General features: G+C 31.4%; 2 protein-coding genes, 1 non-coding gene and 1 pseudogene across 3 annotated transcripts in view; 3 read left to right on the forward strand and 1 right to left on the reverse strand.

Annotated features, from left to right (window-relative positions):
- Positions 1-11,021, forward strand: LOC107876701 (annotated as a pseudogene).
- Positions 11,022-16,466: 5,445 nt separating this feature from the next.
- Positions 16,467-23,604, forward strand: LOC107878190. The gene is made up of 3 exons (XM_047393876.1): positions 16,467-16,513; positions 20,977-21,510; positions 21,630-23,604. The coding sequence occupies exons 2-3, from the start codon at positions 21,009-21,011 to the stop codon at positions 21,695-21,697; spliced, it is 570 nt and encodes a 189-aa protein (XP_047249832.1). The 5' UTR covers positions 16,467-16,513; positions 20,977-21,008; the 3' UTR covers positions 21,698-23,604.
- Positions 16,743-16,839, forward strand: LOC124886318. The gene has a single exon (XR_007043404.1). It is a non-coding gene; the product is annotated as a small nucleolar RNA snoR99 (small nucleolar RNA).
- Positions 23,605-24,205: 601 nt separating the features above from the next.
- Positions 24,206-27,502, reverse strand: part of LOC107878189 (growth hormone-regulated TBC protein 1) — a gene marked incomplete in the record, with an annotated part of 6,905 nt that continues 3,608 nt past the window's right edge. Inside the window, 5 exon segments of the mRNA XM_047393875.1 lie at positions 24,206-24,558; positions 24,743-24,844; positions 24,958-25,035; positions 25,155-25,248; positions 25,343-25,521. Coding sequence (XP_047249831.1) covers positions 24,421-24,558; positions 24,743-24,844; positions 24,958-25,035; positions 25,155-25,248; positions 25,343-25,521 — 591 coding nt within the window.

Here is a 27,502-nt window from a genome sequence, read left to right on the forward strand (position 1 = left end):
ATGATTCCTTCATCAAGACTTCATTCGGAAAATGATCCATCAACTTACTCTGGGTCAGCAACTTCAAGAGTGGCTGCATGTGGGCTAAAAATGTTTCCTCATCAAAGACAGGTAAGTTGCAGTCATAAACCTTAATATTTCCCTCGTAGAGTAGTATCTCAATAGCTAGAAAATATTTGACTTCCACATTCATGACTGCAAGGATTCTCTTTGCCTTGGTCCAGCTCTTGCTGTGTGGATATGGCCTCTTTCCTCTAATATATTTAATTGCTTCTTCATCCCATTAGAATGTAGAAACGAACTTATCAAATCTCGAACCACCAGAATCAGCTATCTTATGGAGATCAGCATACCTATCCTTGAAATTGTTATAGAAGTTGAGGTCCATTATCCTATCGGCAGCATCATAAGCATCTGAGTACACTAATTGCCTGCCCCTCATGAGACAGAGAATTTCATTAACATATAGTGGTATAAGAAGACAATTTTTAAATAGGTTAGTAATTGTAAAGAATAAAAATACAGTTGAAAGAATCCGATACAGAGGGTTCTCTAAATCAGTTTATAGATTACCCAGCTAATGCAACTTATGCAACAGATGTGTATTATGTTGCAACAGATTACACATCTACTGAGTAGATTCTTCTTCGTGGAGTAGATTGGAAGGCTAGGTTAGCAAAAGTAAACTTACATTATCCTCATACCACACACGCATATTTGTCATATTCGTGAAGTCCTTGGAGGCAAATGAATGCATGGTGTATTCTTTTTTAACCTTTGTCCTACCAATCATATTCTTTTTTAACCTTTGTCCTACCAATCATGATTTCTTGCAGTTCCTTCTTCTTTTCCTTGCCAAGCTCCACGAATATGTCCACCTTCTTCAGTGGCCATTGAACTTCAACAACTCTTGGAGTGGGAGGAGTTGCAGTTTTTTCTATTTTCAGAACAAAGAGAATTTTGCTATTAAATGGAGTTTTATGATTTTTAATAAAAATAGATAAATAATCATTCCAAAAAAAAATAGCTTTAATGGAGCTTTAATGGAAATTTTAAAGATAGAGAAGAATAAGAAGAAAAAGAGAAGTAGTATATTCAGGTGTTCAGTGAAGAAGATAATGGTGTTTTTTTTGTAAGGGGGGGGGGGGATATGGGATAATTTTAAAAAGTAAATAAATATTGATTTAAAAAAAAAAAGATGATAAACTATAGATCAAATTATTTACACGTGGCAGGTTTTAATTGGTGATTTAAGTCAATTTTTAATCATTCACGCGCCTGGTATACGTGTCTACACGCATAGGCAAAATTTAAGTTAAAATGGTGTATATACAATGATTTAAGTAAGAACGGTGGGGTAATAGGTCGAAAGTATAGTTTAGGTGTCTTTTTGAAAAAATTGGACAACTTGAGGCACTTTATGTCTTTTCTCTAAATAGATATTTATAACTTTAATCTATTCTCTTGTATAATTTTTAAATAAAGTAGAAAAAAACAACATTACAATTAGTTATTTAATCTAAGATAATGTGTTTGACCTGATGTTAAAATAAGTATTGGAGTATATGATATTTTAATATTAATTATGAAACCTTAAATAAGTTATAAGATATTATTTGATTTTGTAAAAATAAGAAGTTATATTTTATTATATAGTGTGACTTCTACTTACTTTTCCTATTGTGTTTTATTCAAAAATAACCTTGTGAGGACTACCAAAAATTAATATTCTCTCTTATATATCGTATAATTTTTTTTATTTCTACTATATATAAAGGAGAGTTGATGACAACTAAAGGCAAACTTGTAATCATTATTAAGGGCAAAAGGTCTTTAACTTGAAAATATCTCTTTCTTTACTCTTTTTTTCAAGCTTCTTGATATAAAATAAAAATACCTTACAAACATGTTATTTTTATACCGCTATACATCTTAATGCATACATTATAGCACATTATATTTTTATCTGGGTTATTATGTTTTGTGATCTTCTCTATTAGTTAACTTTCAGTTTTTCCCAAATTGATCCCTACTATTACAAGAATATAAATATTCTTAATTTTATTTGAACAATTTTCTACTCTGGACATAGATATTATATTATAGTATAGAAAGATGAGTTCAAGGACAATCAAGGATAAAATCATCTTTTCAGCATTCATTAAACTCACTTCAAAAATATCCTCTCTTCTCCAAAATATTTATAGAAACATCCACCAATTTCCAAAATAAAAAAATCTTTAACTTTCTTTTAGTGTCACAATCATTACTATATACGAGAGAGAATTTGACATTTTGATAGTCCTCACACTATTTTTTTTTTCATTTTATCTGTAATTTAAATTTTAATTACTCTAAAAATTTTCATCTATTCTTATAAATTTCAACAATTATTTGAATTTATTAAATGTTACAAAAGTAATGAGTCATGAAAAATGATAGTGACACCATAAAAACTATTTATACAATCAAATTCAAAATTGATCCATGGGTTTATTGTCTTTCTATTTTGTAGAAATGTTTATTAATCTTACTTCAAAATTTTATTTTCCAAACAAATTTATCATGAACAAGTAATTAAAGTATCTTGACATTCTCTTTCTAACTTAGTACATGCTTAATTAGTACATGCTTAATTATTAAATAAAACTTATTTTATATATATATAGCTAAAAATGTTTGAAAAATTAATTTTTTTAAAAAATAGAATTCAACTCTTCAAATATTAATGATACCAAATAATTAAAAATGAGAGTAATTCTTTTTCACATTTTTTGATGATGAATTATTTAACAAAAAATGAGATTATCAATATTTTATAGAAATTAGGATAAAATAAGTAATTTAACATGAAATATTAAAGCTTCATACACGTTTAAGAAATATAAACATAAATTTATTAACATGTATTTTTAGGAAAAAGAAACTACTAAAGTTAATTAAAAGAAATTAATAACTTTCAATTTCTTTTGTATGGTTTAATATGAAGGAAATTAATTAAGCTAAATAAAATGAAGGGTATTTTGCAAAAACTCTATTTATTCTTAGAAAGAATGCAACGTATATTATTTTTAGTACCATAAACCAAACAATCACTAAAAAATAATAACAGGATAACTAATTCGAGGACAATAAATCCAAGTATAACTAATCTCAACATAACTAATTTCATCATAATTTGTTTTCCAACAAACGACCCCTATGTGAGTAAAAAATTTTTTACCCAAATTTGTTTTCAGTTCTCTTCAGATTTACTATTTTAATAGATGAATTTCATTCCAGACCATTTTTACCTTGAGTTAGAATTGATTGAAAACAACTCTATCTCACATCTGAGGTAAATGTAAGGTCTGTGTACACTATATACTACCAGATCTTACTTTGTGGGACTATACTGGTATATTCTGTTGTTGTTGTAGTGGCTGAATATCATGGATGTTGAATGAAAGATCAAATTTTTTTTTATATATATTTTATATAGGTGAGTTCAAGGATGACCAAGGGTAAAATCGTCTTTTCGACATTCATTAAACTCACTTTAAAAATATTCTCTCTTCTCCAAAATATTTCTAGAAACATCCACCATTTTCCAGCACATGAAAAATAATTACCTGAATTTTTATTCTTCAACTCGTTCGAAGTAAATACATATACTTTTCATGTTGGGCCCATGCAAAACACTGACATACTTATCTAGTATTATATATTACTACTATATAGAAAAGTGAAGCAAGGGACGACCAGGGGTACTTTAGTCATTTCATAATTAAGGTAGTATGGGTATTGCACAACTCTTTCTGCAACATTCCTGTAACGATCAAAAAATTTGATAAAATATGTGAAATTTATGATTTTATGTGATTTAACTGTTTTACCCCTCCCCGTAGTTGCATTATGGTATTTTTGGGGTGTGGGAGTGGTTGACATGATTTTTGATGTATTTTGGTATCATTTATGCAATATTGTGGTTTTTGATGGCTTCGAGAGCCTTATTTTGAACTTATGTGGTTATATTTTGATCCGTGCAATGGATGACCGAACGGACTGCGCCATCAGCTCCAGAATATTGATTTTAGGCTAGGTAGACCTTTGGTTCGGGTCTTGGTTCACCCGAGCTCATTGACCTATTGGTCAAAAGTTGAAAAAAATGGAAAGTTGGGTATGAGATCCACTTTTGGTTGAAACGACCTCGTATGAAAAATCCGACTTTGTCAACAGATACGGAATGTCGATTTTAATGTGTTAGCATATTTGGTATGATTTTACGGCTTTTAAATCTCATTTCGACCCTCGGTTTGGAAAATTGTGATTTTGGATCTCGGGGGTCAATTTTGTGAAAACAAATTTTTCTAGAAAATCTGGTATCTCCATCGCGTCCAGAACGTCGAATTTAGTATAGTTGCATAGTTCGTTTGCATAAATTGAACTCCGAACGAATCCCGAGCACCCCGTCGAAGTCCATTTCGAGTTAGAATAAAAACAGCTCAGTTATGCAGAAAAAATCTGCAATATATATAACAACTTTTTCACATTTTTGGCCCATTTTACTCATTTTTCATCTTGTCTCTTGAGAATTAAACCCTAAATATTTTGGGAGCTTAAAAGTGAAGTTTGTGAGAGCTTGAAAAGCTAGATTAACACATATTTCTTGATTTTAATTACGGATTTAAGGTAAGAATTCACCCTTTTCTTAGAAATTTCTTGATGAATTTCTCAAAACCCCAAAAATCATAGGGCATGATTTTAAACCTAAATTTCATCCCCTTTCACTTGAATAATATTTTTATCTTATAATTACTAGTTTTTCATCAATTTAACCTTCAAAACAACTCCGATTCTTGATTTTAACCCGGATTTCAAGGATTTTACTCGATAAAGCTCAAAAATGATTTTTCTTTAATTTGAACCCTTTTTTTCACTCGATTTAACTTGGATTTTCAGCTGTAGGTTCCTAAAAATATGGGAAACATATTTTTGAAGTAAAGTTTCAATTTTTCCCTTCTTTTTCAAAAACCTATTTTGGGGGTCCATTTTGACCCCGAATAAAAAGTAGTCAATATGAGTGTCGTTGGTTTTGTTTTGACGCGTAGATTTCATATTTGATGTTTTTAGTAGAGTTCGAGATTGTTCGTGAAAAGTAAGGTCGCGGGTTCAAGTGTAGCGGACCAGTTTCGGCTTTCGAGGTAGGTTATGGCTTAACTCTTCAGACTGGGCTGGGTAGTAAATGATGGTACAAAATACATGTTAAGGGTGGGAAATAATCATGAAAAATGACTATCTACGTGTTGTGCCCGTGTGGGGGCCTATATGTGATGTAATTGTCGAAATTGAAATATTATATGATATGTTTGACTGTGTGGGGTCCTATGTGACATTGATAGCCTTGAATACATGTGAGTAATTGTATTGTATTGTTTAATATGGTACCATGGGTGTATTGTGATTATATTCATACTTTACTGGTATATGAGACAAGTGGGAATTCATGGATGAAATGAAAATAACGAGTGAATATTGGCTCATGTGGTTGTGGAAATGTATCATTGTGGTTGGTTATGGAAATATATAATGTGGTTGGTTGTGGAAATACTTATTGTGATTGTTTGTGAGCATTACATCTTCATATCATACTCATTCATGAAACATTGGTACCACCGTGGCAACATCTGAGAAACACTGACAACACCTTTTTAAAAATATTATAACACCTTATAAAACTCTTTTCGAGGAATATGCCGGAAAGGAGGTATGAGATAAGTGAATTGTATATAGGTTGACGAACCCCCCATGGGTCCTACGTCGGGAAGCTTTGGCTCCATAGGTGTATACGGGGATTGTGCGATGATCCCGGAGGTGTTGCGACAACCTCATGCATCATCATCATCATCATTATCATATACATTGCACTTAGTTTATTGTGTTTATGTTGTGTTGTATAATAGCCTTATTGACTTGTCATCTATGTATTTGTCTTAACTTTCTTTACTTGTATTTGATGATTTTGTAGCTACATGTTCTCTCTTGCTTTATTTTATATGTGACATAATCTATACTTATGTTCTATAGCTTGATGTGTTTTTGCAATATATGTGAGATATATTAGAACTGTTAGTAAAAGCGGTGTGGGCTACCGTTGTGGGATATTTTCTGATTACAGGTAACGTGCCCTTAGTATATATTTTGTATGCCATATTTACTACTTTGCTTAGTCGGCCTATGATACCTACTGAGTACAAGTGGACCGTACTCATGCCTACTGCGCCCTTTTGGTGCAGGTCCTAGCTCGAGTGCACCTCAGCTTACTTTATTCGGGCGGTTGTTGGAGCTTCCAAGGTAGCGGTTGGACATTCATGTGTCCGAAGTTCACCTCTATCTTTCTATACTAGTTATGTCTTTATTAGTGTTCCGAGACAATTATTATTCCTTTGTGGTTATTTTTTCGATGTATTTGACTCTTGAATTGTATTAGTAGTTCTTACACTATTGACACCTGGTTTTGGGCATGATTGATATTTTGGATAAGTTCTTTCCACATTGTTATGATTATTTATATGGTTCGACTTCATTCTAGAAGCCTTAACTTGGGTATTTCTGTCTTTTTCTTTATTCGTATCAGTTTGGGTGATAGGCTTACTTGTCAAGGTACGCCGTGACATTTGCCATCATGACCCTCATTTTTGGGTCATGACAATTCAAGAATATAATGATATTTCCATATGACTCTTCCACAACATCCACCCATTTGTCTTTCATTTCAACCACAAATGCAAAAAAAATTAACAAATAAAAAGGGACATTTCTAAAAGACATTTTTACTTGAATATAAATAGGACTATCTTCTTAATTGTGTTCAGCGCTTGGTTTAATCCTCACCAGTAAGCTCACAGGTACATTTCTCTACTTTATTAGTTTCTTCATCTTCATAATCCATTTATAATTTTTTTTCTATAAATATATATTTTAATTAGGTGTCAATGCTCGAACTACTAACAATTGAAAACTTTAATTTCCAATTATAGATCTAAACAACATAATTATGTATTTAATAATGCGTTTTTTGCATATGGAACAATCAAAGTTGATAAAGTAGATGAATAAATCAGAGACATACCTTGTGAGGGCTTCATGGATTGGTCTGTTATACTTTAGTCAGTATATATATATGAAGACAAGTAAAGTGAGGTTTTGCTAGAATCATTTATTTCTTTTAAAAAGATTTTGAATAGGAAGTATTTTGAAGGTTCTAGAAATGATTAGAATGTGAGGTTTAAAGAATTGAGCTTTTATGCAAGGTTTTTAACGGTTTCGTTGATCTTGAATTGGTTGGAAATGGTGAAAGCTTTCATTGAGTAGTATAGAGCGATAGTTGATGACAGTACAACTGCTTTTTTGGTAAAATGATCAGAATGTGAGGTTTAAAGAATTGAGATTTTATGCAAGGTTTTTAATGCTTTCGTTGATATTGAATTGGTTAGAAATAGTGGAAGTTTTCATTGAGCAGTATAGGGAGATAGTTGATGACAGTACAGCTGCCTTTCTGGTATTTTGTTTGTTTTCCTATGTTGAATTTGTTAATTTTATGCTCATTTTTTTTGGCGAAAAGTAGTTTAAGGCAATAGTTGATACAGTAAAGCTTCTTTCCCAGTACCTGTTACTTTTCCTCTGTTGGTTTTGTTTCCATTTTTTGTGGCTTCCCGGATTAGTCAGTTATACCTTAGTCAATTTATAAGAACAAGTGGAGCAAGGTTTTCTTAGAATCGTGTATTTTTTACAGAGTGATTTTGAATAGGAAGTATTTTGAAGGTTTCGGAAGTGATCGGAAGGTGAGGTCTAAGGAATTGAGATTTTACAAAAGGTTTTAAATGGTTTCGTTGATTTTAAATTGGTGGGAAATGATGAAGGTGTTAGTTTGAGCAGTTTAAGGCAATATCATTGAGGACAACAAAGCTGTTTTCCCAGTAATTTGTTCGTTTTCCTCTGATGTTGTTAATTTTTTATTTATTTTTTGTGGCTTTGAAAAGCAGTTTAAGGCAATAGTTGATGACAAAAAAACTGCTTTTCTAGTAGTAGTTTGTTTATCAGAATTTGAACGTCATCAGTTCAACCTTTAACATTCCTAGCACTAATGAATGTACTTTTGAGACCCTGCTACATACCAAAAAAAATTAAAGTGGTTTGGTTGATGGAATATCATGAAACAAAAACCAAAGACGATTTAGAATGTGAACTTCATGAGTTTAATTTTTAACATTCCTAGAACTACTTAGATTACTTTTAAGATTATTATGGTTATGGATTTTATTGAAACTTAGCATCTTCTTTCACATGTATATTCAAATTTAAGTTTTGTTGATGTTGAGAAAGATATAACTAAGTAAAATAAAAGCACAATCTCTAATAGTTTAACTTTTAAACGAGATGTTCACACACTTCAACTGTTATCTCTTAAGTTTAAAAGCTACAAGGAAACAATTAGGTCCAAGAAGTAAGCAATTTTAAATAGGAAGTTGGTATATGAAAGTGCCTTTGAAGTATGTTTAGGAGGCAGGACTTTTGCATGGTTTAAAGAAGCTTGCCTAATCAACTTCCCCATAGAAAACTCATTTTCCTCATCATGAATGACTTGCCTTTTTGCAAAAATTGGGAAAGAAGGTGCCCTCTGTAGATTGCCCTATGATACTTTTGGTAACAATAATTGTATAGTATTCTTCTAAGGTGAAACTTTTACTTTGTTTATAGATGCTTGCATAATCAACTTTTCCATAGAAAACTCACTTTCCTCATCATGAACATGTTCACTTTCTTGAAAAACTTTACTCTTTGTTGTTGTTGTTATTGTTGCTATAGCTGCTTGCCCAGCAGTAACTTGTAAAGATATTGCTATGTGGAGCTAAAATGTATTGTCTTTAAACTCTAATGTGATGCCTAAATAAGATTCCTGGGTGGTATTGAAAAATATCAATTTTGTGAGGAATTTTGCTGCTATTCTCAATACAGTAGCCTGAAAATCATGATTTGATACATGAAAGATGTTGTCTTTAGATTATCCTGTGATGCCTAAAATAGATTTCTATTTAGTATCAGAATTTGAACATTATCAGTTCAACCTTTAACATTCCTAGCACTAATGAATGTACTTTTGAGATCTTAATACATAATAAAAAATTAAAGTGGTTTGGTTGATGGCATATCATGAAACAAAAATCAAAGATGATTTAGAATGTGAACTTCATAAGTTTAATTTTTAACGTTCCTAGCACTACTTATACTTTGAAGATTATGGTTATGGATTTCATTGAAATTTAGCGTCTTCTTTCATATGTATATTCAAATTCAAGTTCGGTTGATGTTGAGAAAGATATAACTAAGTAAAATAAAAGTGCTCTCTCTAACAGTTTAACTTTTAAACGTGATGTTCACACACTTCAATCGTTATCTCTTAAGTCTAAAAGCTACTAGGAAAAAATTAGGTCCAAGAAGCAAGCAATTTTAAACAGGAAGTTGGTATATAAAAGTACCTTTGAAGTATGTTTAGGAGGTAGGACTTTTGCATGATTTAAAGAAGCTTGCCTAATCAACTTCCCCATAGAAAACGCATTTTCCTCATCATGAATTACTTGCCCTTCCTTTTGCAAAAACTAGGAAAGAAGGTGCCCTCTGTAGATTGCCCTGCGATACTTTTGGTAACAATAATTGTAAAGTATTCTTCTGAGGTGAAACTTTTACTTAGTTTATAGATGCTTGCCTAATCAACTTTCCCATGGAGAACTCACTTTCCTCATCATGAACTTGTTCACTTTCTTGAATAACTTTACTCTTTGTTGTTTTTGTTCTTGATGTTACAGATGGTTGCCTAATCAATTTTCCCATAGAAAAATCACTTTCTTCATCATGGGGTTCTTCTTTATAGTCTACAAAAACAGGTAAAGAAGGTGCTCTTTGTAAATTACACCTCTCTGATGATGCTTCTGATGTTGCTCTTTATAGTCTTGGTTTACTTTTTCTTGAATCAAGATTCATTTTTTCACTTTGTGGGAGTTTTTGTAATGAAGAAATGTTTCCTCCATAGATTTTCCAGGTGAAAAAATCTTGATTAGTATTCAGCCTATAAGGCTAATATGGAGAAGTTAATACATAACGTTCGTGCTGATTTACATCTGCCATATCTTCCAATTATTCAGGTTAGCTAATGTAGTTTGCTTCAAGCCTAAATGATGCCTTTTTGAATTCTTACTGCACATTCTCTATGCATTTGTCCAATAAATTTGTTAAGATAGTAAACCAATGAATAAGATCCATACCAAGATACACTCCTCTTCTCCTCTGTGCAGTTGTTGTGAGACAGAACTGACTAGGCTAGAAAATCATAAAAGGCGTTATGTGAAATCGTGAGGCCACTTCAAACCTGCTTGATACATGTTGACACTTTTCATGAACTTTGGGAATTGTAGTTAGGAATTTCATGGACCAAAGTAGTCGAACATTTTTGCTCAAATCTCCTTGATGCATATGACACTTTTCAAGGACTTAGGCAATTGTAGTTAGAAATTTCATGGACCAAAGTAGTTGAACATTTTCGTGTGTTCGTTAACTGAAATGCTTTATCCTACAGGTTGCAATTGCATTAGGAGATGAGAGATATATTGAAAAGATTCGAGAAGCGCAAAAGGCAATTGATCTTCCAAATGTTGTATGTGTTGATGCCAGGGGATTGCAGCTGAAGGAAGATAAAACTTCATTTAACCACAGAGGCTCAAGTTAAACTAGGTCAAATGTTGGCTGATGCGTACCTTACCCATTTTGCACCACAAGAACCTTGTGTTGCTTCATCTTGATAAATTTGTTGTACTATATGTGTGTAAACTAAAAACTATTTAATCCCAGTTTATGAACATGACGACGGTGCTCATAAGGTAATAATGTAACAAAGTATGTAATCTTTGTTCCACATACGGTAGTCTCGATATGAAGAAGCAGCTTATTTAATGCTAGAATTGTAACTTAATTTATTTTATATCACGACCTGCCATTTCCGTTATACACGTAGGTTCTATCTGATTATGTAAAGTTCAACTTTATACAGAAAAAATGCAATTTGCTATTGTAATTACTAATGTAAATAAGCAACAATTAATATGATATGTGAATATCGTATAGCATCCAGTAATATGATATTTTCATGGTTGTAATCTTAAGATATGTCCACGATAGTGATATGTTGCAGTTAGTTTATAGTGATCTTTATATGTAACTTAATTATTATATTAGCTTCATAATAAAATTACATGTTGGGCCCGTTCAAAGCACGGGAATACCTATCTACTATTATATAGAAAGATGAGTAGTGGAACTACCAAGGGCAACATTGTAATTTTGATCAATATTAATGGCATTTACCAATTAGCTATTTTGGAAATTTTCTTCAAATATCACTTATGTTTTATTTAGGACCACAATATCACTTAACTATCACTCCTTTTCTCAAAGAAAATAGTAAACACCTCAAAAATATTCTTCTCTCTTAGTTGGCATGTCATGTCATTAAAATCACATTTTTTAAAATAATAAATCATTTAATTCATCAAACCCATTTAACCAAAATTATGACTTTATTCTTTTTTTCTAAAGAAAATGCATTAATTAAATTTTCATGCCTAGGAATCCTTTGCCACAAATCTTAACCATATTGTTTTACATGCAAATTAAAATCTCTAGATAAATTATTTAATTTAGTGATATGATTTCTTTTTAGAAACAACTGGTCTTTGTAGGCAATTATATATAAAAACCTGAATGATCCTCTAAGAAAATAATACTAGAAAAAAAAGTATAAATACCTAAGTATGAGAATTTCTTCTTAATATATTAATATAAAAAAATAAGATTATAACTTTGGTTAAATGAGTTTGTTGAGTTAATAATTAATTATTTTTAAACAATGATGGCTTACTGATATGATATTATTATTATTATGTTATTTTTTTTATTTTATTAATTATATCTATATATATTTATTATATTATTTATTATATAGAAAGATCAATACAAGGACGATCAGGGGTAAAATCGTCTTTTCAATATTCATTAATTCACTTCAAAAATATCCTCTCTTCTCCAAAATATTTCTAGAAACATTCATCGCTTTTCAAAATAAAAAAATCTTCAACTTTCTTTTAGTGCCACAATCATTACTTTATACAAGAGAGAATTTGACATTCTGATAGTCCTCATATCAATTTGTTTTGTCAAGTTTATCCCCAATGTAAATTTTAATTAATCTATACATTTTCATCTATTTTGATAAATTTGAACAATTATTTGGATCCATTTTGATAAATTTGAACAATTATTTGGACTTATCAAATGCTACAAAAGTGATGAGTTATGAAAAAAATGATATAGTGACACCATAAACACTATTTATACAATCAAATTCAAAATTGATCCAAGGATTTATTGTCTTTCTATTTTATAGTAATGTTTATTAATCTTACTTCAAATTTTTATTTTTCCTAACAAATTTATCATGGACAAGTAATTAAAGTATCTTGACATTTCCTTTCTATGCTTAATTATTAAAAAAAAGATCTTATACATAGATAAAAATGTTTGAAAAAATATTTCTTTAAAAAAAATAATTTAACTCTCCAAATATTAATGATACTAAATAGTGAAAAATGAGAGTAGTTCTTTTTCACATTTTTTTATGATGATTGTTTTTAACCAAAAGTGGAATTATCAATATTTTATAGAATTTGGGACAAAATAAGTAATTTAACATGAAATATTAAAGTTTCATTCACGTCAAAGAAATATCAATAAAAATTTCTTAACAATTTTAGAAAAAAAAAAAAACTAATAAAGTTTTTAAAAAAATAGTAACTTTTTAATTTCTTTTGTATGGTTTAATATGAAGGAAAATAATTAAGCTAAATAAGGTGAAGAGTATTTTTGTAAACAAACTATCTATTCTTAGGAAAAAAGTAATGTATATTATTTTTAGTACCACAAACTAAACAACCACTGAACAATAATCTCAGGATAACTAATCGTGGGACAACTAATCTCAATATAACTAATCCCCAACATAATTAATTCAATCATAACTTATTTTCCAATCAAATGACCCCTAAGTGTGTAAAAAAAAATTCTCCGAATTTCTTTTCAGTTGTCTTCAATTTTTTTATTTTAGTGGCTGGATTTCATTCCAAATTATTTTTGTTTTGAGTCAGAATTGATCAAAAATAACTCTCTATTTCACATCCGAGGTAAATGGAACGTCTGCCTACACTCTATACTCTCAGACCCTACTTTGTGGGACTATACTGGTATATTGTTATTGTTGTGGTGATGGCTGAATATCATGGATGCTGAATGAAAGATCAAAATTTTAGTTAAAATAAATTATGGTTGTAATTCCATTTGTTTGACGATTCTTTTCAAATTTCAAAATATGTTGTTCTAATTCTAATTATATACTGATTGTTTCTTTTAAAAAAAAAAAAAGATCAAAAAATATTTTCAACTGCAAAAACTTTGCTTATCATTATCATCTCTTGATAATTGCAAGGACGAGATTTAGATAGTAAAATTATTGTAGATACATTTTATTGTTGACAACATGAACAAAAGATAATTTAATGACACAAACCACTAAAAACAAACTACATCATGTCGGCCTCAAACACCCAAGGAATATAGAAGCAGCATATTACTCTCAAGCCTGACAAAGGCGAAAGTACTTAGACGGTCATTGCGAGTGATTTGAGAAACAAACCTTAGAATCTATCATCATTGTCATTACTAAAATATAGCAAAAAGACAAAAAATAAAATTATTTTTCTTCAAAACAATAAAAATCGTACCATTCAATAATGATGAGCAAAATACAAACATTGTGATGATGACAAAAGAATGAATTAATTCAACTATCAATGAATTGTTCATCCCTAAAACAACTCTTTCATTGCTAAGTGGACAGACTTTTTTAGTCCAAATTCCCCTATTTCATATGCAAAAAGTGTATTTACATAATTTGCACTGATCTTATGCAGTTCCAAGTTTAAAATTGACAATTTCAAAATCAAAACACACAATATAGCAAAATTTCTACAAAAATACATGTTAAAATTAAAAAAAAATATATCAATTCTGTCAAAAAGGCATACATTTTTAAAACTCATAAAAATTATCACTTGATGAATGAATAAATTAGTGTCCGAAAAAAATGAATGAGAATTGAAATGTGGAGAAACTTACCGATGATTTGATGATTGATAGGAGAGATATCTGAGATAAAAAATGAAGAGACCCTTGACTGATTTATTTGAGTCATTTTTAGAAATGTTAATTCTACAAATATTATTTCTAGAATTTGTCATTTAATGTGCTTATAATGGATAAATGGCCACATGGATAGATATTTATTTATGTGGCTGAGAAAGAATTGTTGTGGGACGACCAAGGGTATTCTTGTTATTTCCAAAAAAAAAAGGGGTGCATTGTTTGCTTATTTTGTAAGCCTTAAAGTTTGTGTATTAATTTTCAATGGCAAAGAAAACCAAACCTTTTTTGTGTAAATGTCAATTCTATCCCAAAGTTGTACAATACCTCTCGTGGACCCCACAGTTTTCTTCATAACTTTCTATAAATATTTTTTGTAGGTTCTAAAACACAATACTCATTTCTATTCCTTTTTATAAGTGGTAAAATTTTAACTTTTTTTATTTTTTTATAGAAGAGTGAATAGGTGGGACGATCAAAAGTATTCTTGTCATTTTTTTTAAAAAATGTATTGTTTGCTTATTTTGTAAGCCTTAAAGTTTGTGTATTAATTTTTAATGACAAAAAAAATCAAACCTGTTTTTGTAAATGTCAATCCTATCCAAAAGTTGTACAATATCTCACGTGGATCCCATAGATTTCTTCACAACTTTCTATAAATGATATGTGTGGGTTCTAAAACACAATACTCATTTATATTCCTTTATATAAGTGGCGAAATTATAATTTTTCATATTATTATTATATATTATATTTATTTATTATATAGAAGAGTGAATTGGAGGACGACCAATGACAAACCTGTAATTAAGCTCATATACAAGGTTAAATCATAAATATGTTGGATTCTTGATTATTCTTAAGTCTTCACAATAGTCTCTCATATTCTTTCGTCTCTAATTTTTTCAAACCATTTCCACTAGCTTCCAAAATTCAAGAGGAGTTTTTCAAATTTATTAAGTATATTTTATTATTTCTACTATATAGAAAGATATGTAAAGGGACGACCAAGGGTAGTTTTTTCATTCCATATCTATTTTATTGATCAAAGGAATTTTTGATATTTCATACTCCCTCCGTTTCAAAAAGAATTACCTACTTTCATTTTTAGTCCGTTTAAAAAAGAATGACCCCTTTCCTTTTTTTGGCAATACCTTAACTTTAACTTTCCACATGACATGTTTAGGACCACAAGATTAAAGGGCATTTTGGTACATTTGACACAACTTTAATTTAAGGCCACAAGATTCAAAAGTCTTTTTTACTTTATTAAATTTTGTGTCAAGTCAAAGTAAGTCATTCTTTTTTAAATGAAGGGAGTATTTATTTTATCATTGTAATACTTGTACAAAAATATCTTTCCATTCATTTATTTTTCTACCATATGTGAATATCTGTTCATGTGGCTATGGTTGGACCACATGCACATCATAAGATATTTTTATATCTATTTCATTGTATATAATAATTGTCAAAAAAAATCTGTTAAAGTTTATATTTTCTCCATTTTATTTTATGAGTCGGTCATTTTCTTTATAATTCGTCCCAAAAAAATGTCAATTTTTCTTATTTGACATTATTTTTATTTATTCTTATTGTGTCTCGCTTAATAAGATGAGACAATTAAAAAGTAAACATTAAAGTGACTTTAAAATAGACAATTTTGTAAATCTTATGAATTCATTATTTATTTCTTAAATTTTGTGTCCGATCAAATGACGATATATAAAACAGGAAGGAAGAATTATTTCTCTAACACATGAATATCTATTCATGTGTCTATTGTTTCCACCACATACACATTAAATTACATTTCAGGAATTGATGATGTTTTTAGAATTAAAAATTAATAAATTAAAAATATCTTTTGTGCTTGAATTTTCATTTGGCATACGTGTCTATACAAGACAAGATTGATATAAAACTTGTTAGTGCATAACATACAAGTACCCCACCCTGCGTGAGTTAATGCCTTTCGCATCATCTAGCTATGTACATAAGATATTGATTCTTTTTATTTGTGAAATAGTTTCCCAACTCACACAGTCACATTAAATTACATTTGAAGAATTGATGATGTTTTTAGAATTAAAAATTAATAAATTAATGACTCAAGCTTTTTAGAATTGACATTTCTAGAATAGATGACTCAAATAAATAGGCAAAAGTCTCTTCATATTACTCAAAGTTCTCTCTTCTCATCACATCAGTTCTCACTTCTCTCATACCTGTATGTAAGTTTCTTTACCGTTTCCTTCATTAATTTATTTTTGAACATTTATTTATTCCTTCAACAAGTGTTAATTTTTATATTTTTTTGGTAAAATGAATAATTTTATTTAATTTCAGCATGTTGTTTTATAAAAAAAAAAATTGTATTATGTGTTTTGCTTTTGAAACTGTCAATTTTATTCCTTTATATGACATAAGATACATCTGCTCCTTAAGCAATTAAAGAGTTGTTTTAGGGATGAACAAGTACTTGATAATTGAATTCATTCATCTCTTTGTCATCATCACAGTGTTTGTTGTTCATCATTATCGGATAGTACAATTTTTATTGTTTTGATGGAAATTGTTTTGATTTTCTATCTTTTTGCTATATTTTTGAAAAACGTCGATGATGATACATCCTAGGGCTTGTTTCTCAAATAATTCATAGTGGCCGCTTAAGAACTTTCGCGTTTTCTGGGCTTGAGATTAATATTCTGCTTCTTTCCTTCTTGATCTGAGGTTTTTTAACTATGTTTATTTTTAAGCGAAATTAGATTTTTCAAAAAAAAAAAGCAAGTTATTTCAATGATACCAACCTTAGATCTGCTCATCTATTAAAAGATTTTAAAATATTACAATGATACCTAATTTTAAGATCTGCTCATTTTTTCTTTACAATATTTTGAATATTTATTTTAAAATTAGCTTAATATATATGTTGTCACGACCCAAAATCGAGGGTCATGATGACACTTGTCGCAGCGTACCTTGACAAGTAAGCCTATCACCCAAATTGATACAAAAAAAGAAAAAGACAGAAATATCCAAGGTAAGGCTTCTAGAACGAAGTTGAACCATATAAATAATCATAACAATGCGGAAATAACTTATCTAAAATACCAATCATGCCCAAAATCAGGTGTTAATAGTGTAAGAACTACTAATACAATCCAAGAGTCAAATACATCAAAAAAATAATCACAAAGGAATAATAACTGTCTCCGAATACTAATAAAGACATAACTACTATAGAAAGATAGAGGTGAACTTCGGACGCATAAATGTCCAACCGCTACCTTGGAAGCTCCAACAATCGTCCGAGTCAATCAATCTGAGGCGCAATCGAGCTAGGACCTGGACCGAAAGGGCGCAGTAGGCATGAGTACGATCCACTTGTACTCAGTAGGTATCATAGGCTGATCAAACAAAGTAGTAAATAAAGCATACAAATTATACACTAAGGGCACGTCACCTGCAATCAGAAAATGTCCCACAACGATAGCCCACACTGCTTGCACTAACCGCTCTAATATATCTCACATATATTACAACAACACACCAAGATATAGAACACAAGTATACAGTTTGTTACATATAAATAGAACAAGAGAGAACACGTAGATAAAAGATCATCAAATATAAGTAAAGGAAGGTAAGACAAATACATAGATGACAAGTCAATAAGACAACACAACATAATATAAACATAATAAAGTAAGTGAAATGTATATGATGATGATGATGATAATAATGATGCACGAGGTCATCGCACAACCTCCAGGATCGTCGTACAATCCCCGTATACACCTACGGAGCTAAAGTTTCCCGACTTAGGACCCATGGAGGGTTAGTCAACCCGTATACAATCCACATATCTCATATCTCCTTTTTGGCACATCCCTCGGAAAGGGTTTTATAAGGCGTTACAATATCTTTTAAAAAAGTGTTGCCAGTATTTCTCAGATGTTACCACGGTGGTACCAATGTTTCATGAATGAGTATGATATGAAGATGTAATGCTCACAACCAATCACAATGAGTATTTCCACAAACAACCATATGATATATTTCCACAACCAACCACAATGATACTTTTCCACAACCACATGAGTCAATGTCCACTCATTATTTTCATATCATCCATGAATTTTCACATGTCTCATTTGCCAATAAAGTATGAATATAATCACAATACACCAATGGTACCACATTAAGCATTTTAACACCACAATATAATTATTCATATGTATTCAAGGCTATCAATATCACATAGGACCCCACATGGTTACATATATCACGTAATATCTCAATTTCAATAATTACATCACATATAAGCCCCCACACAGGCACAACACATAGATAGACATTTTTCATGATTAGTTCCTACCCTTAGCATGCATTTTGTACCATCATTTACTACCTAACCCAGTCTGAAAGAGTTAACTATAACCTACCTCGAAAGTCAAAACCGGTCCGCTACACTTGAACCTGTGATCGTACTTTTCACGAACAATTTCAAAATTCACTAAAAACATCAAATATAAAATCTACGTTTCAAAATAAAACCAACGACACCCATATTGACTACTTTTGGTTTGGAGTCAAAATGGACCCCCAAAATGAATTTTCGAAAAAAAAAAGGGCAAAATCAGAACTTTATTTCAAAAATATGTTTTTCATATTTTTAAGAACCTACATCTGAAAACCCAAGTTAAATTGAGTAAAAAATGAGGTGTAAATCAAAGAAAAATTATTTTTGAGCTTTATCGGGTAAAATCTTTGAAATCCGGTTAAGATCAAGAATCGAAGTTATTTTGAAGGTTAAATTGATGAAAAACTAGTAATTATAACATAAAAATATTATTCAAGTGAAAATGAAGTTTAAAATCAAGCCCTAAGATTTTTGGGATTTTGAGAAATTAGTTAAGAAATTACTAAAAAAATGGTGAATCTTACCTTTAATCTGTAATAAAACGAAAAAAAAGTGTTAATCTAGTTTCCCAAGCTCTCACAAACTTCAATTTTAAGCTCTCACACTATTTTAGGATTTAACTCCCAAGAAGCAAGATGAAAATGAGAAAATGGGTCAAAAAAAGGGTAATAGCAGATTTTCTGCAAATAGTTGTTTTTCGGAGTTTGATACATGCAAATGAACTATGCAACCATACTAAATTCGATATTTTGACGCGATGACGATATCATATTTTCAAAAAAACATCGTTTTCACAAAATTGACCTTCGAAATCCGAAATCACAATTTTCCAAATCGATGGTCGAAATGAGATTTAAAAATTGTAAAATCATACCAAATATGCTAACACCCTAAAATCGACATTTCGGATCTACTGGCGAAGTTAAATTTTCCATCTGAGGTCGTTTTGATCAAATGTGGGTCCCACACCCATATTTCTAATTTTTCAATATTTCGACCAATAAGTCGAAATGAGCTCAGGTGCACCGGGATCCAAACTAAAGGTATATCTAGCCTAAAATCAATAATTCGGGACCACTAGTACAGTCCGTTCGGCCTTCCATTGCACGGATCAAAAGATATCCACATAAATTCAAAATAAGGCTCTCGAAGCTATCAAAAATCACAATATTGCATAAATGATACCAAAATGCATCAAAAATTATGTCAATCACCCCCACACCCCAAAAATTCATCATGCAACTACGATGAGGGGTAAAATAGTTAAATCAAACAAAATCATAAATTTCACATATTTCATCAAATATTTAGGTCGTTACATATGTCTTGAACTGTCTACTTTGCAGTTTCATCTCTTCATTGATAGTTATCTGTACGTCTGTGTCTATATTTGACTATGTGGTAAATACAATTTATTTAATTGCTTTATTTAATTATAAATATTTTTCTTCATGATTTCTTTATAGTATAAAACATGAAATACTTTTTTTCCTCTGTTAATGAGTCTCTTATATTTTTTTAAAGTCACATACCTTGCATAAATATAATTGTTAATTGATATGGATGTCTAATAAATTTTTACTCTTATTATTTTTTCTTCAAGAATTCATAAGAATATTTGGGTCGCAAAAAATATAGTGTAATAGAGATTCTAAATCTAATCAAACTTTCAACAAGCTATTTAATAATTTTATTAATAATAATATGATACAGTAAAATTAGTATGTCCTCCTTTTGAATTTCTCAATTGCAGGGCATGGTTACATAGAACCTAGCTGCTCAACCATTATGCCATTAGAAATAAGTTATATGAATTTAAAAGATCACTACAAGAAAATGTACTTATAGCTACAGAATCAAAGCTATGAATTTAAAAATCATGGTTATTACTTAGTAATAGCCACAAAAACTTGAATTTCATGGCTAGCTATAAATTCGTAAAATTTTCTTAGCCATAAAAATTTAATTGACAAAGCTAAATTCAAATTTTTGTTATAATTGATAACAATTGTGGTAATACTTATCTAAATATCTACAGTTTTACTACTAAAATAAAATTTTATAGCTAACTATAAGTTTTTGTTACACAATAAAAGTAACTGTAGCAATAGTAACCTTTTAGCTATAACAAATTATTTGAAACAAACTATTGTAGCTAAATATAATAATTTTGCTTCAAGTTATAAACATTGTGGCGATAATTAAATAAAATAACCATACATTTTTCGCTATAATAAAATTTTGTAGCTAACTATAAAATTTTGTAGCTAACTATAAGTTTGGAGAATCGAAAAACTTAATGAATTCTCCAACTTCAACGAAAGTCAACACGTTCATGGTTGATGCAATTGACTTGGACGGGAAGTTTGCAATGATGGAGCAAATCATTAAAGCCTTGAAGAAGCCCGTTGATGAGAAAGATTATCAAATCGCCCGACTTATGAGCAAGTTAGATCTCTACAATCCTGGAGAGTCAAATTATAATCTAACACCGCGAGAAAAAATTGACAGTGAATCTCTCATCAAGACAAATGACAATTACTATGATGATCGATCCGCTTCAGTGGCTACTCTAACAATTCAACGATTACAAGATATGATTGCAAACACCATCGAGGCACAATATGGCGGTCCATCACAAAATTTCGTAGGATACTCAAAGCCGTATTCTAAGCGAACCGAGGGCTTACCAATGTTAATTGGATATCAACCGCAAAAGTTTCAACAATTTGATGGAAAGAAAAATCCAAGGAAACACATCGCTCATTTCATTGAGACTTGTAGCAGTGCTGGTACACATGGTGATCTTCTTGTCAAGCAATTTGTTCGCTCTTTATTGGATCAAATTCATATAAAATTTAAATTTGATCCACATTTTATTGAGTTTAAACTTATTAATCCTATTTTATTCCTCATTAAGGTCCATCTCACCTTGAAGCCCAAACTCATCAAGTGACATGGCATCCCAGTCAAATCCAAGACCAATGAGACGCCACCACATGTACAAATAATGTGAAAATCTCGTTCAAATTCAACAACCAGTCAAAAGACGCCAAGTGGCAAAGTGACATGTTTCGACCAATCACAAGCAACTAAGCCTACCCCTATAACTATAAATAGGAGAGTAACATAACATTCTGGGGAGGGGGGAGGAGGGGGAGGACATTCTGCAAGCATTGGAGGAAGCTTCTACATTGACTACATAGCTAATTGACTAATGGAGTTCTATCCGGAGATCAACTCGGAAAGACGAAGTGCTGTCAGACAATTCCTGGAGATTCAAACACATTTCTATGAGGCTCAAATCATCCTACATTCTCGAATCACGCTGTAAAGGCTCTCGAATCATGGAAAAACTTAGGAGAGAAGAATCGAGAGAATAACGAAATTATACCCGCAAAATTTATTTATATAAAATTATTCTTTTTGTTTATTTTATTTTTGCTTGCAGTTAATTTTGAGCGTTAACGAAAATTTGTTGCCAACAAGTGTTGCTGCACAATAAAGAGGCCAGACTTTCTATCATTACTCACTCCTTCCTTACTCAATCTGTGAATTTTTTTTGTCTCTTTTGATTTTTTTTTTAATCTTCGGTTCTCATGATTGTCTGTCATAAAATGGGTAATTCTTTATTTCTAAAAAAAATTACAATCTTAAAAAAAATTACAATCTTTATAAGTTTTTGGATACATAATAAAGTTTTTGGATACATGTTCGTGTAAGAATCTATGATTTTTTTCTTATATCCTCTTTGATTTTTAACTCGAAGTTTTCTCTTAAAAAAACTATCCTACTTTTTTGTGAAGGCACAATCTTTATATATTTTTGATATATAATTGTCAGTATCTATAATATTTATGTATTCTCTCTTTAATTTTCATTCTCAAGTTTTTTTAATTGTTATTATTGATTTCTTGAATTAAGCAATATATTTCAATGTATCTGAACATGAGATTTAGTTAAAAGTTATGAGTTTTTATTTTTTAAAAGCTAATTTTCATCAAATGTATTGGGATTTTGTTTATTTCATGTCTGAAGAAAAAAGAAAATCAGCAAAATTAATGACTACTTTTTAATTTCAATTAAAATCTTTGATTTTGTTGTACAGATGGTTGCCTAGTTCTTCATTACATCTTTATTTTGTTCTCAATTTTTAATGATCTTCATCAGTATCTTTCAGATTTTTATTTATCCCATGGCGGAACAATAATTAAAGAAATAGTACAATCGGTGTTTGATTCCAAATTTCCGCTTAAATCTTTATTTTATTGCCTATTATGCTTCGTGGTTCCTTTTCCCAATCAATCATGTAAATTAAAGTAAATGATTTTTAAGATTATTTCCTTTTTGAATTAGTTGTTCAAGAATTTGTGTTGTTTTCTAAATCAAAAAATAGTAACAATTTCATCAGAAAGATTATCGATAATTGCGGTGTTTGCTTTCTTCTGTGCTTATGTCTATTGATGTAAAAGAGCCTTGATCTCAGTGAATTTGCTCAAATCATTTTGCGGACCCTCAACAAGAAGTGGCAAAGATGTCAGGTCTGGATACTACTGAACTGAAAGAGATCGTGCATGATGGATGTTAGGGTAACAAAACCGAGGAGGATGTGATGAAGGAAAAGGTTTTCGAGGATAGTGATTTGGCCCATACAGCGAGGCTCTGGAAGAAATGACTTCAAACCTCAATACATCCAAAAGAGGTGAACCTGAGAAGAGCAATAAGAGTAAGCCTTTAAGTATTGACGCTATGACCTTAAATGTAAAAGACCCTCCCCTAATTCGAGTCACCATGAATGAAAAGGTATTGAGGTTCACTCATATAGTTATGCTAGTTTATGGACACATGTTTTACACTTGTATCCCATATTATATATTAATCAATAACATTCTTAATTAATGTTTCAAATTTTAAAAATCTTAAAAAGTATATTGACACTTTGATATCTTAGATGAGGTATCTCAAATAATAAGCATTCCTCCTCACTTCCAATCTTAAGATTGTAAACTCAACTCACCGAGAAAGCAAAAAAGGTTGGAAACTTTCAGTGAGGAGTAAAAAGAGGACATTGATTTCTCAAGAGTAATAGTCTTCTTTGAAACATGACTGTTTTTGCTCCAAGATTAACATGTGAATCGACCGGGTATTTAAGTCTATTGCTGATATATTGCATCCGAAAACAATGGACATGATGTTACCAATTATACAATTACCACAAAATCAATACTCGCTCTCTGAGAATCTCCTATCCAATTGTACTAGAAAATAACAAAAGCATGTTCAAAGAAATAGTTAAACCTAAAATTATCTAGAATCAGGATTGGATTTAACGTTAATACACAGTAGAGGCCACCAAATAAAAAAAAAATGGTAATAGAATATGCAAATTAAGTCACATAATAGGACTCAGCTTTTCAAACCAGCATGGTTTTTCCTTTTACTATTATAAATTTGACTCAAGAAAATGAGAATTTGCAGGATTATGATAACAGAGAGTAAAGAATAAAGGATCAACTAAAATACAGCAACATTTCAGATTACATTTACATTTATGTTACACCTACAACTTAAACAAGCACATTCTCTCTCCAAGCCGCGGTCTTTGCTCATTGTTTCTGTGAGCAAAAGATCAATCTCCTAGCAAGGGCAGCACGCCCTGACACGGATACATAATGCATATGTTACAATTACTAGGTTTCCTCATAAACAAACTACCGTTTTTCATCTGTAAATACAGAATTTAACCGTCTTGATCTCTGGTCGAGCTCTGCCATTACAGCCGGTTCCTGCTTTTTCCGCTGTTTTGATATAGTAGTTGTTGTCATAAAGCCAACTTTGTCAAAAGCAACCTGAAATGAATGGTAAAGAAATGATTCGCGTAGAGTCTATACAGAAGTATGTTGTCCTAAAGATTAAGCATCTTCATTCAGAACAAGTTCCATAATCAAAAGTCATTTATGCAATGTTTGGGTAAAACGAATTAGATGGATCATGAGCATAAGAGAAAAATAGAGTCTAGTGAGAGTATGTTACTGTCAACAAATCATCGGGATCAAAAAGGTGATGAGTGCTTTTCTGTATGATACTAATTACATCCCCGACATGATGTGCTCTCAGCAATGCCTCTTCATTCATCTGCAGTTATTAAATAATTGCAGAATTCGTTTATAATTTGAAATTCACTTCTACTGAGTAGGAGAAGTATCGATGTAAAACACATACATGACACAGAAATTTGAATCATTTACCTTGAAAATTGCCAATGCTACATGAAATAGAACCTTACCACCTTCATAGAAGAGGACATCCCATACCCGCAAGGTTGTCTAAAATGAATTAGTAGACATAAATTTAATAATCAGCAACCAAATTTTAGCAGGTGTTTGGATGATTTATTTTATAGCAATTCAGAGTTTCAGACACAAAGCGAGCGAGAATTCTTCACCTCAGAAGGCAAACTTTTGGAGAAAAGGCAGAGAAACCACTCGGTGCAAACAAGAGAAACATCAAATTCTAGAGAATCCAAATGAGCGGCTAACCTGCATGTTCCTCATCAATTTCAGAAAACAGTCTATATCCATGTGATCAAAAACATTGGTGAAAAATAATAACAAAAGGCAAAAGAGCAAGTACCTTGGACATTTTTTGGTTAATAGATCCTTGAAGACTCTTTGCTCAACATGGCACCCGGACAAGTTATTAGTGTAACAATCATTGACCAAGACATTCTCTAAAAGGACAGCAAGCATCCAGAAAGCATCTTCTTCAGTTTTCATCACAAGCAACAATAATGCTGCAACATAGTTCAATCCCTGTAAAACAATCAGCTCATTTTAATTAGTTTTGAAGGAAAAGTATGTATTTCTAAGTGATGTATCAACTACTACTGAAGAGAAAAAGCAAACCACTTGCTCTACACCTAGGTACCTCTTTGTATCTAAGTGGGCACATTTAAGGCCTTCTTATGTCTAACATGTTTTGACATGTAAGAAACGTTTGATTCATTGGTTGAGAACCTGGTTTTAATAGGCCAGGAAACCTGCACTGCTACCCTACCCTTTGGATGTGCACGCCGCTCCTATGCAATAGCTCACTCACAAACCACACAAGAGAGGTAAAGCACACTAGGCAAGCCCTTGCAACAAGCTCGACCAGAAGGCCAACCCCATATTGTCGCGTGCAAGGGGTTTCAAATTTGAGAGAAAAAAGATCTAATAGGCTAAATATATTAGACTTCAGATATTTCTTCCTCAAGCAGTGCTATGTACAACTTCACATTTAAACAGCATTGTTATACCAACATGGGGAAAGCATTTGATCTTTGACTTTAAGCTGTCTAGGATAGGTGCAAATTTGCAGCAGGCAGTAATTGGATTGACCAGTTTAGAGCTAAGCATCTGCCCTGTTGAAAAAGCAACTTAAATTTCAACCTTATCTGAATTGCCTATCCTCAATTTTCACTTCCGTAGTAGCCTTAGTTAAATATCCCTTCTTACTCCTATTCAACTCTAAACAAGGACACAGCTTTCAATTGCAAGATAACATGAGAGAATCCATTGGTATCCCTTAAATGCCTAATCTAGCTAAATAACGGATAAGCTGACATGAAAAAGGACAGCTAAGTTTCTAAACTATAAAGCATGGCAGCATGGAATTCTGTATATGAAAGAGAAAAGATTATAAAAGAAGGTATCCTAGTGAAAGACAAGAAGGATATACCTGGCAATAGCCAACATCAGAATCTCGGAAAGAATAGGCGACAAGAACTCGCCTAAGAGCAGCATGACCCTCAGAAGTGTCCAACCAAGGATGACCAGGAAAGGTTCGTGGAAGGTCCTGCAAGTAAAAACCACAGATAACAAATTTTGTTAATAACGAATTTTTAAATAAAATGTATCTCATATTTTACATTTCACTTCAAGCTTGACAACAAGTTACTGAATATAATCGTGATTCTTGTCTTCCATCTCAATATAAACATTCCGCACATAACTAGAAGATTTTTTTTTTGGATTTATTTCACATAAAACTAAACATCATGAAGACCCTCTTTTATCTGCAAATTGGTGCTCTACCATGAACCATTGAGGGATCTCACTCTTTAAAAGGGTATGGCTTTCAGTCGTCGTGCACTTTAACTTCATCAAGATGCATTCAATCCCTAACCAATAGGAAATGCCTATTCAAGTTTGAGCCTAGTATAACAGCTCGACAGAGAAATAGCAAATGGGACGTGCTCTTCAACTTATAAAAGGATCATTTGCCAGTCGACCTTCAATATTACAGCAAAGGAAAGCACTCAACCCTTGAAATCTGTAATACAAGTCATCTCCCAAAATACTTATCAACACATCAAGTATTTGCACAAGTCATTAAACCTTGGTATTTTAGTGAAACTTTCGGAAGAGAAAAAGTTGGGCAGAAGTATAACATAGAACAATATTATCCGCCCAAAAAATTGCATCCTACATTACTCTTAATTATACTCCACAACCTAGAAGTCCACTCTTCAAGTAGATCAAAAAGTTTGCATTCATGTATTAACTCGAAACTGCCCTCAAATGCATCCAGCAAGTTATCAACACATCAAGTCTCAAGATGTAGCAACAATCAGCTAAAACAGCTACACCCGTCATCACTAAAAAGGGGCAGTCCGGTGCACTAAAGCTCCCGCTATGCGCAGGGTCTGAGGAAAGGGTTCCACCACAAGGGTGTATTGTACGCAGCCTTACCTTGCATTTCTGCTAGAGACTGTTTCCAAGGCTTGAACCCGTGACCTCCTGGTCACATGAC

This window comes from Capsicum annuum, chromosome 7 (assembly GCF_002878395.1).
Source record: "Capsicum annuum cultivar UCD-10X-F1 chromosome 7, UCD10Xv1.1, whole genome shotgun sequence".
NCBI lineage: Eukaryota > Viridiplantae > Streptophyta > Magnoliopsida > Solanales > Solanaceae > Capsicum > Capsicum annuum.

What these genes read in the sequence shown, in the direction of transcription:
- LOC107878190 (XM_047393876.1), top strand. Translation starts at nt 21,009, where the DNA reads ATGAATTCTCCAACTTCAACGAAAGTCAACACGTTCATGGTTGATGCA. An exon ending in TAGCAGTGCTGGTACACATG is followed by an intron (nt 21,511 to 21,629) that starts GTGATCTTCTTG and finishes TTCCTCATTAAG; the next exon opens with GTCCATCTCACCTTGAAGCC.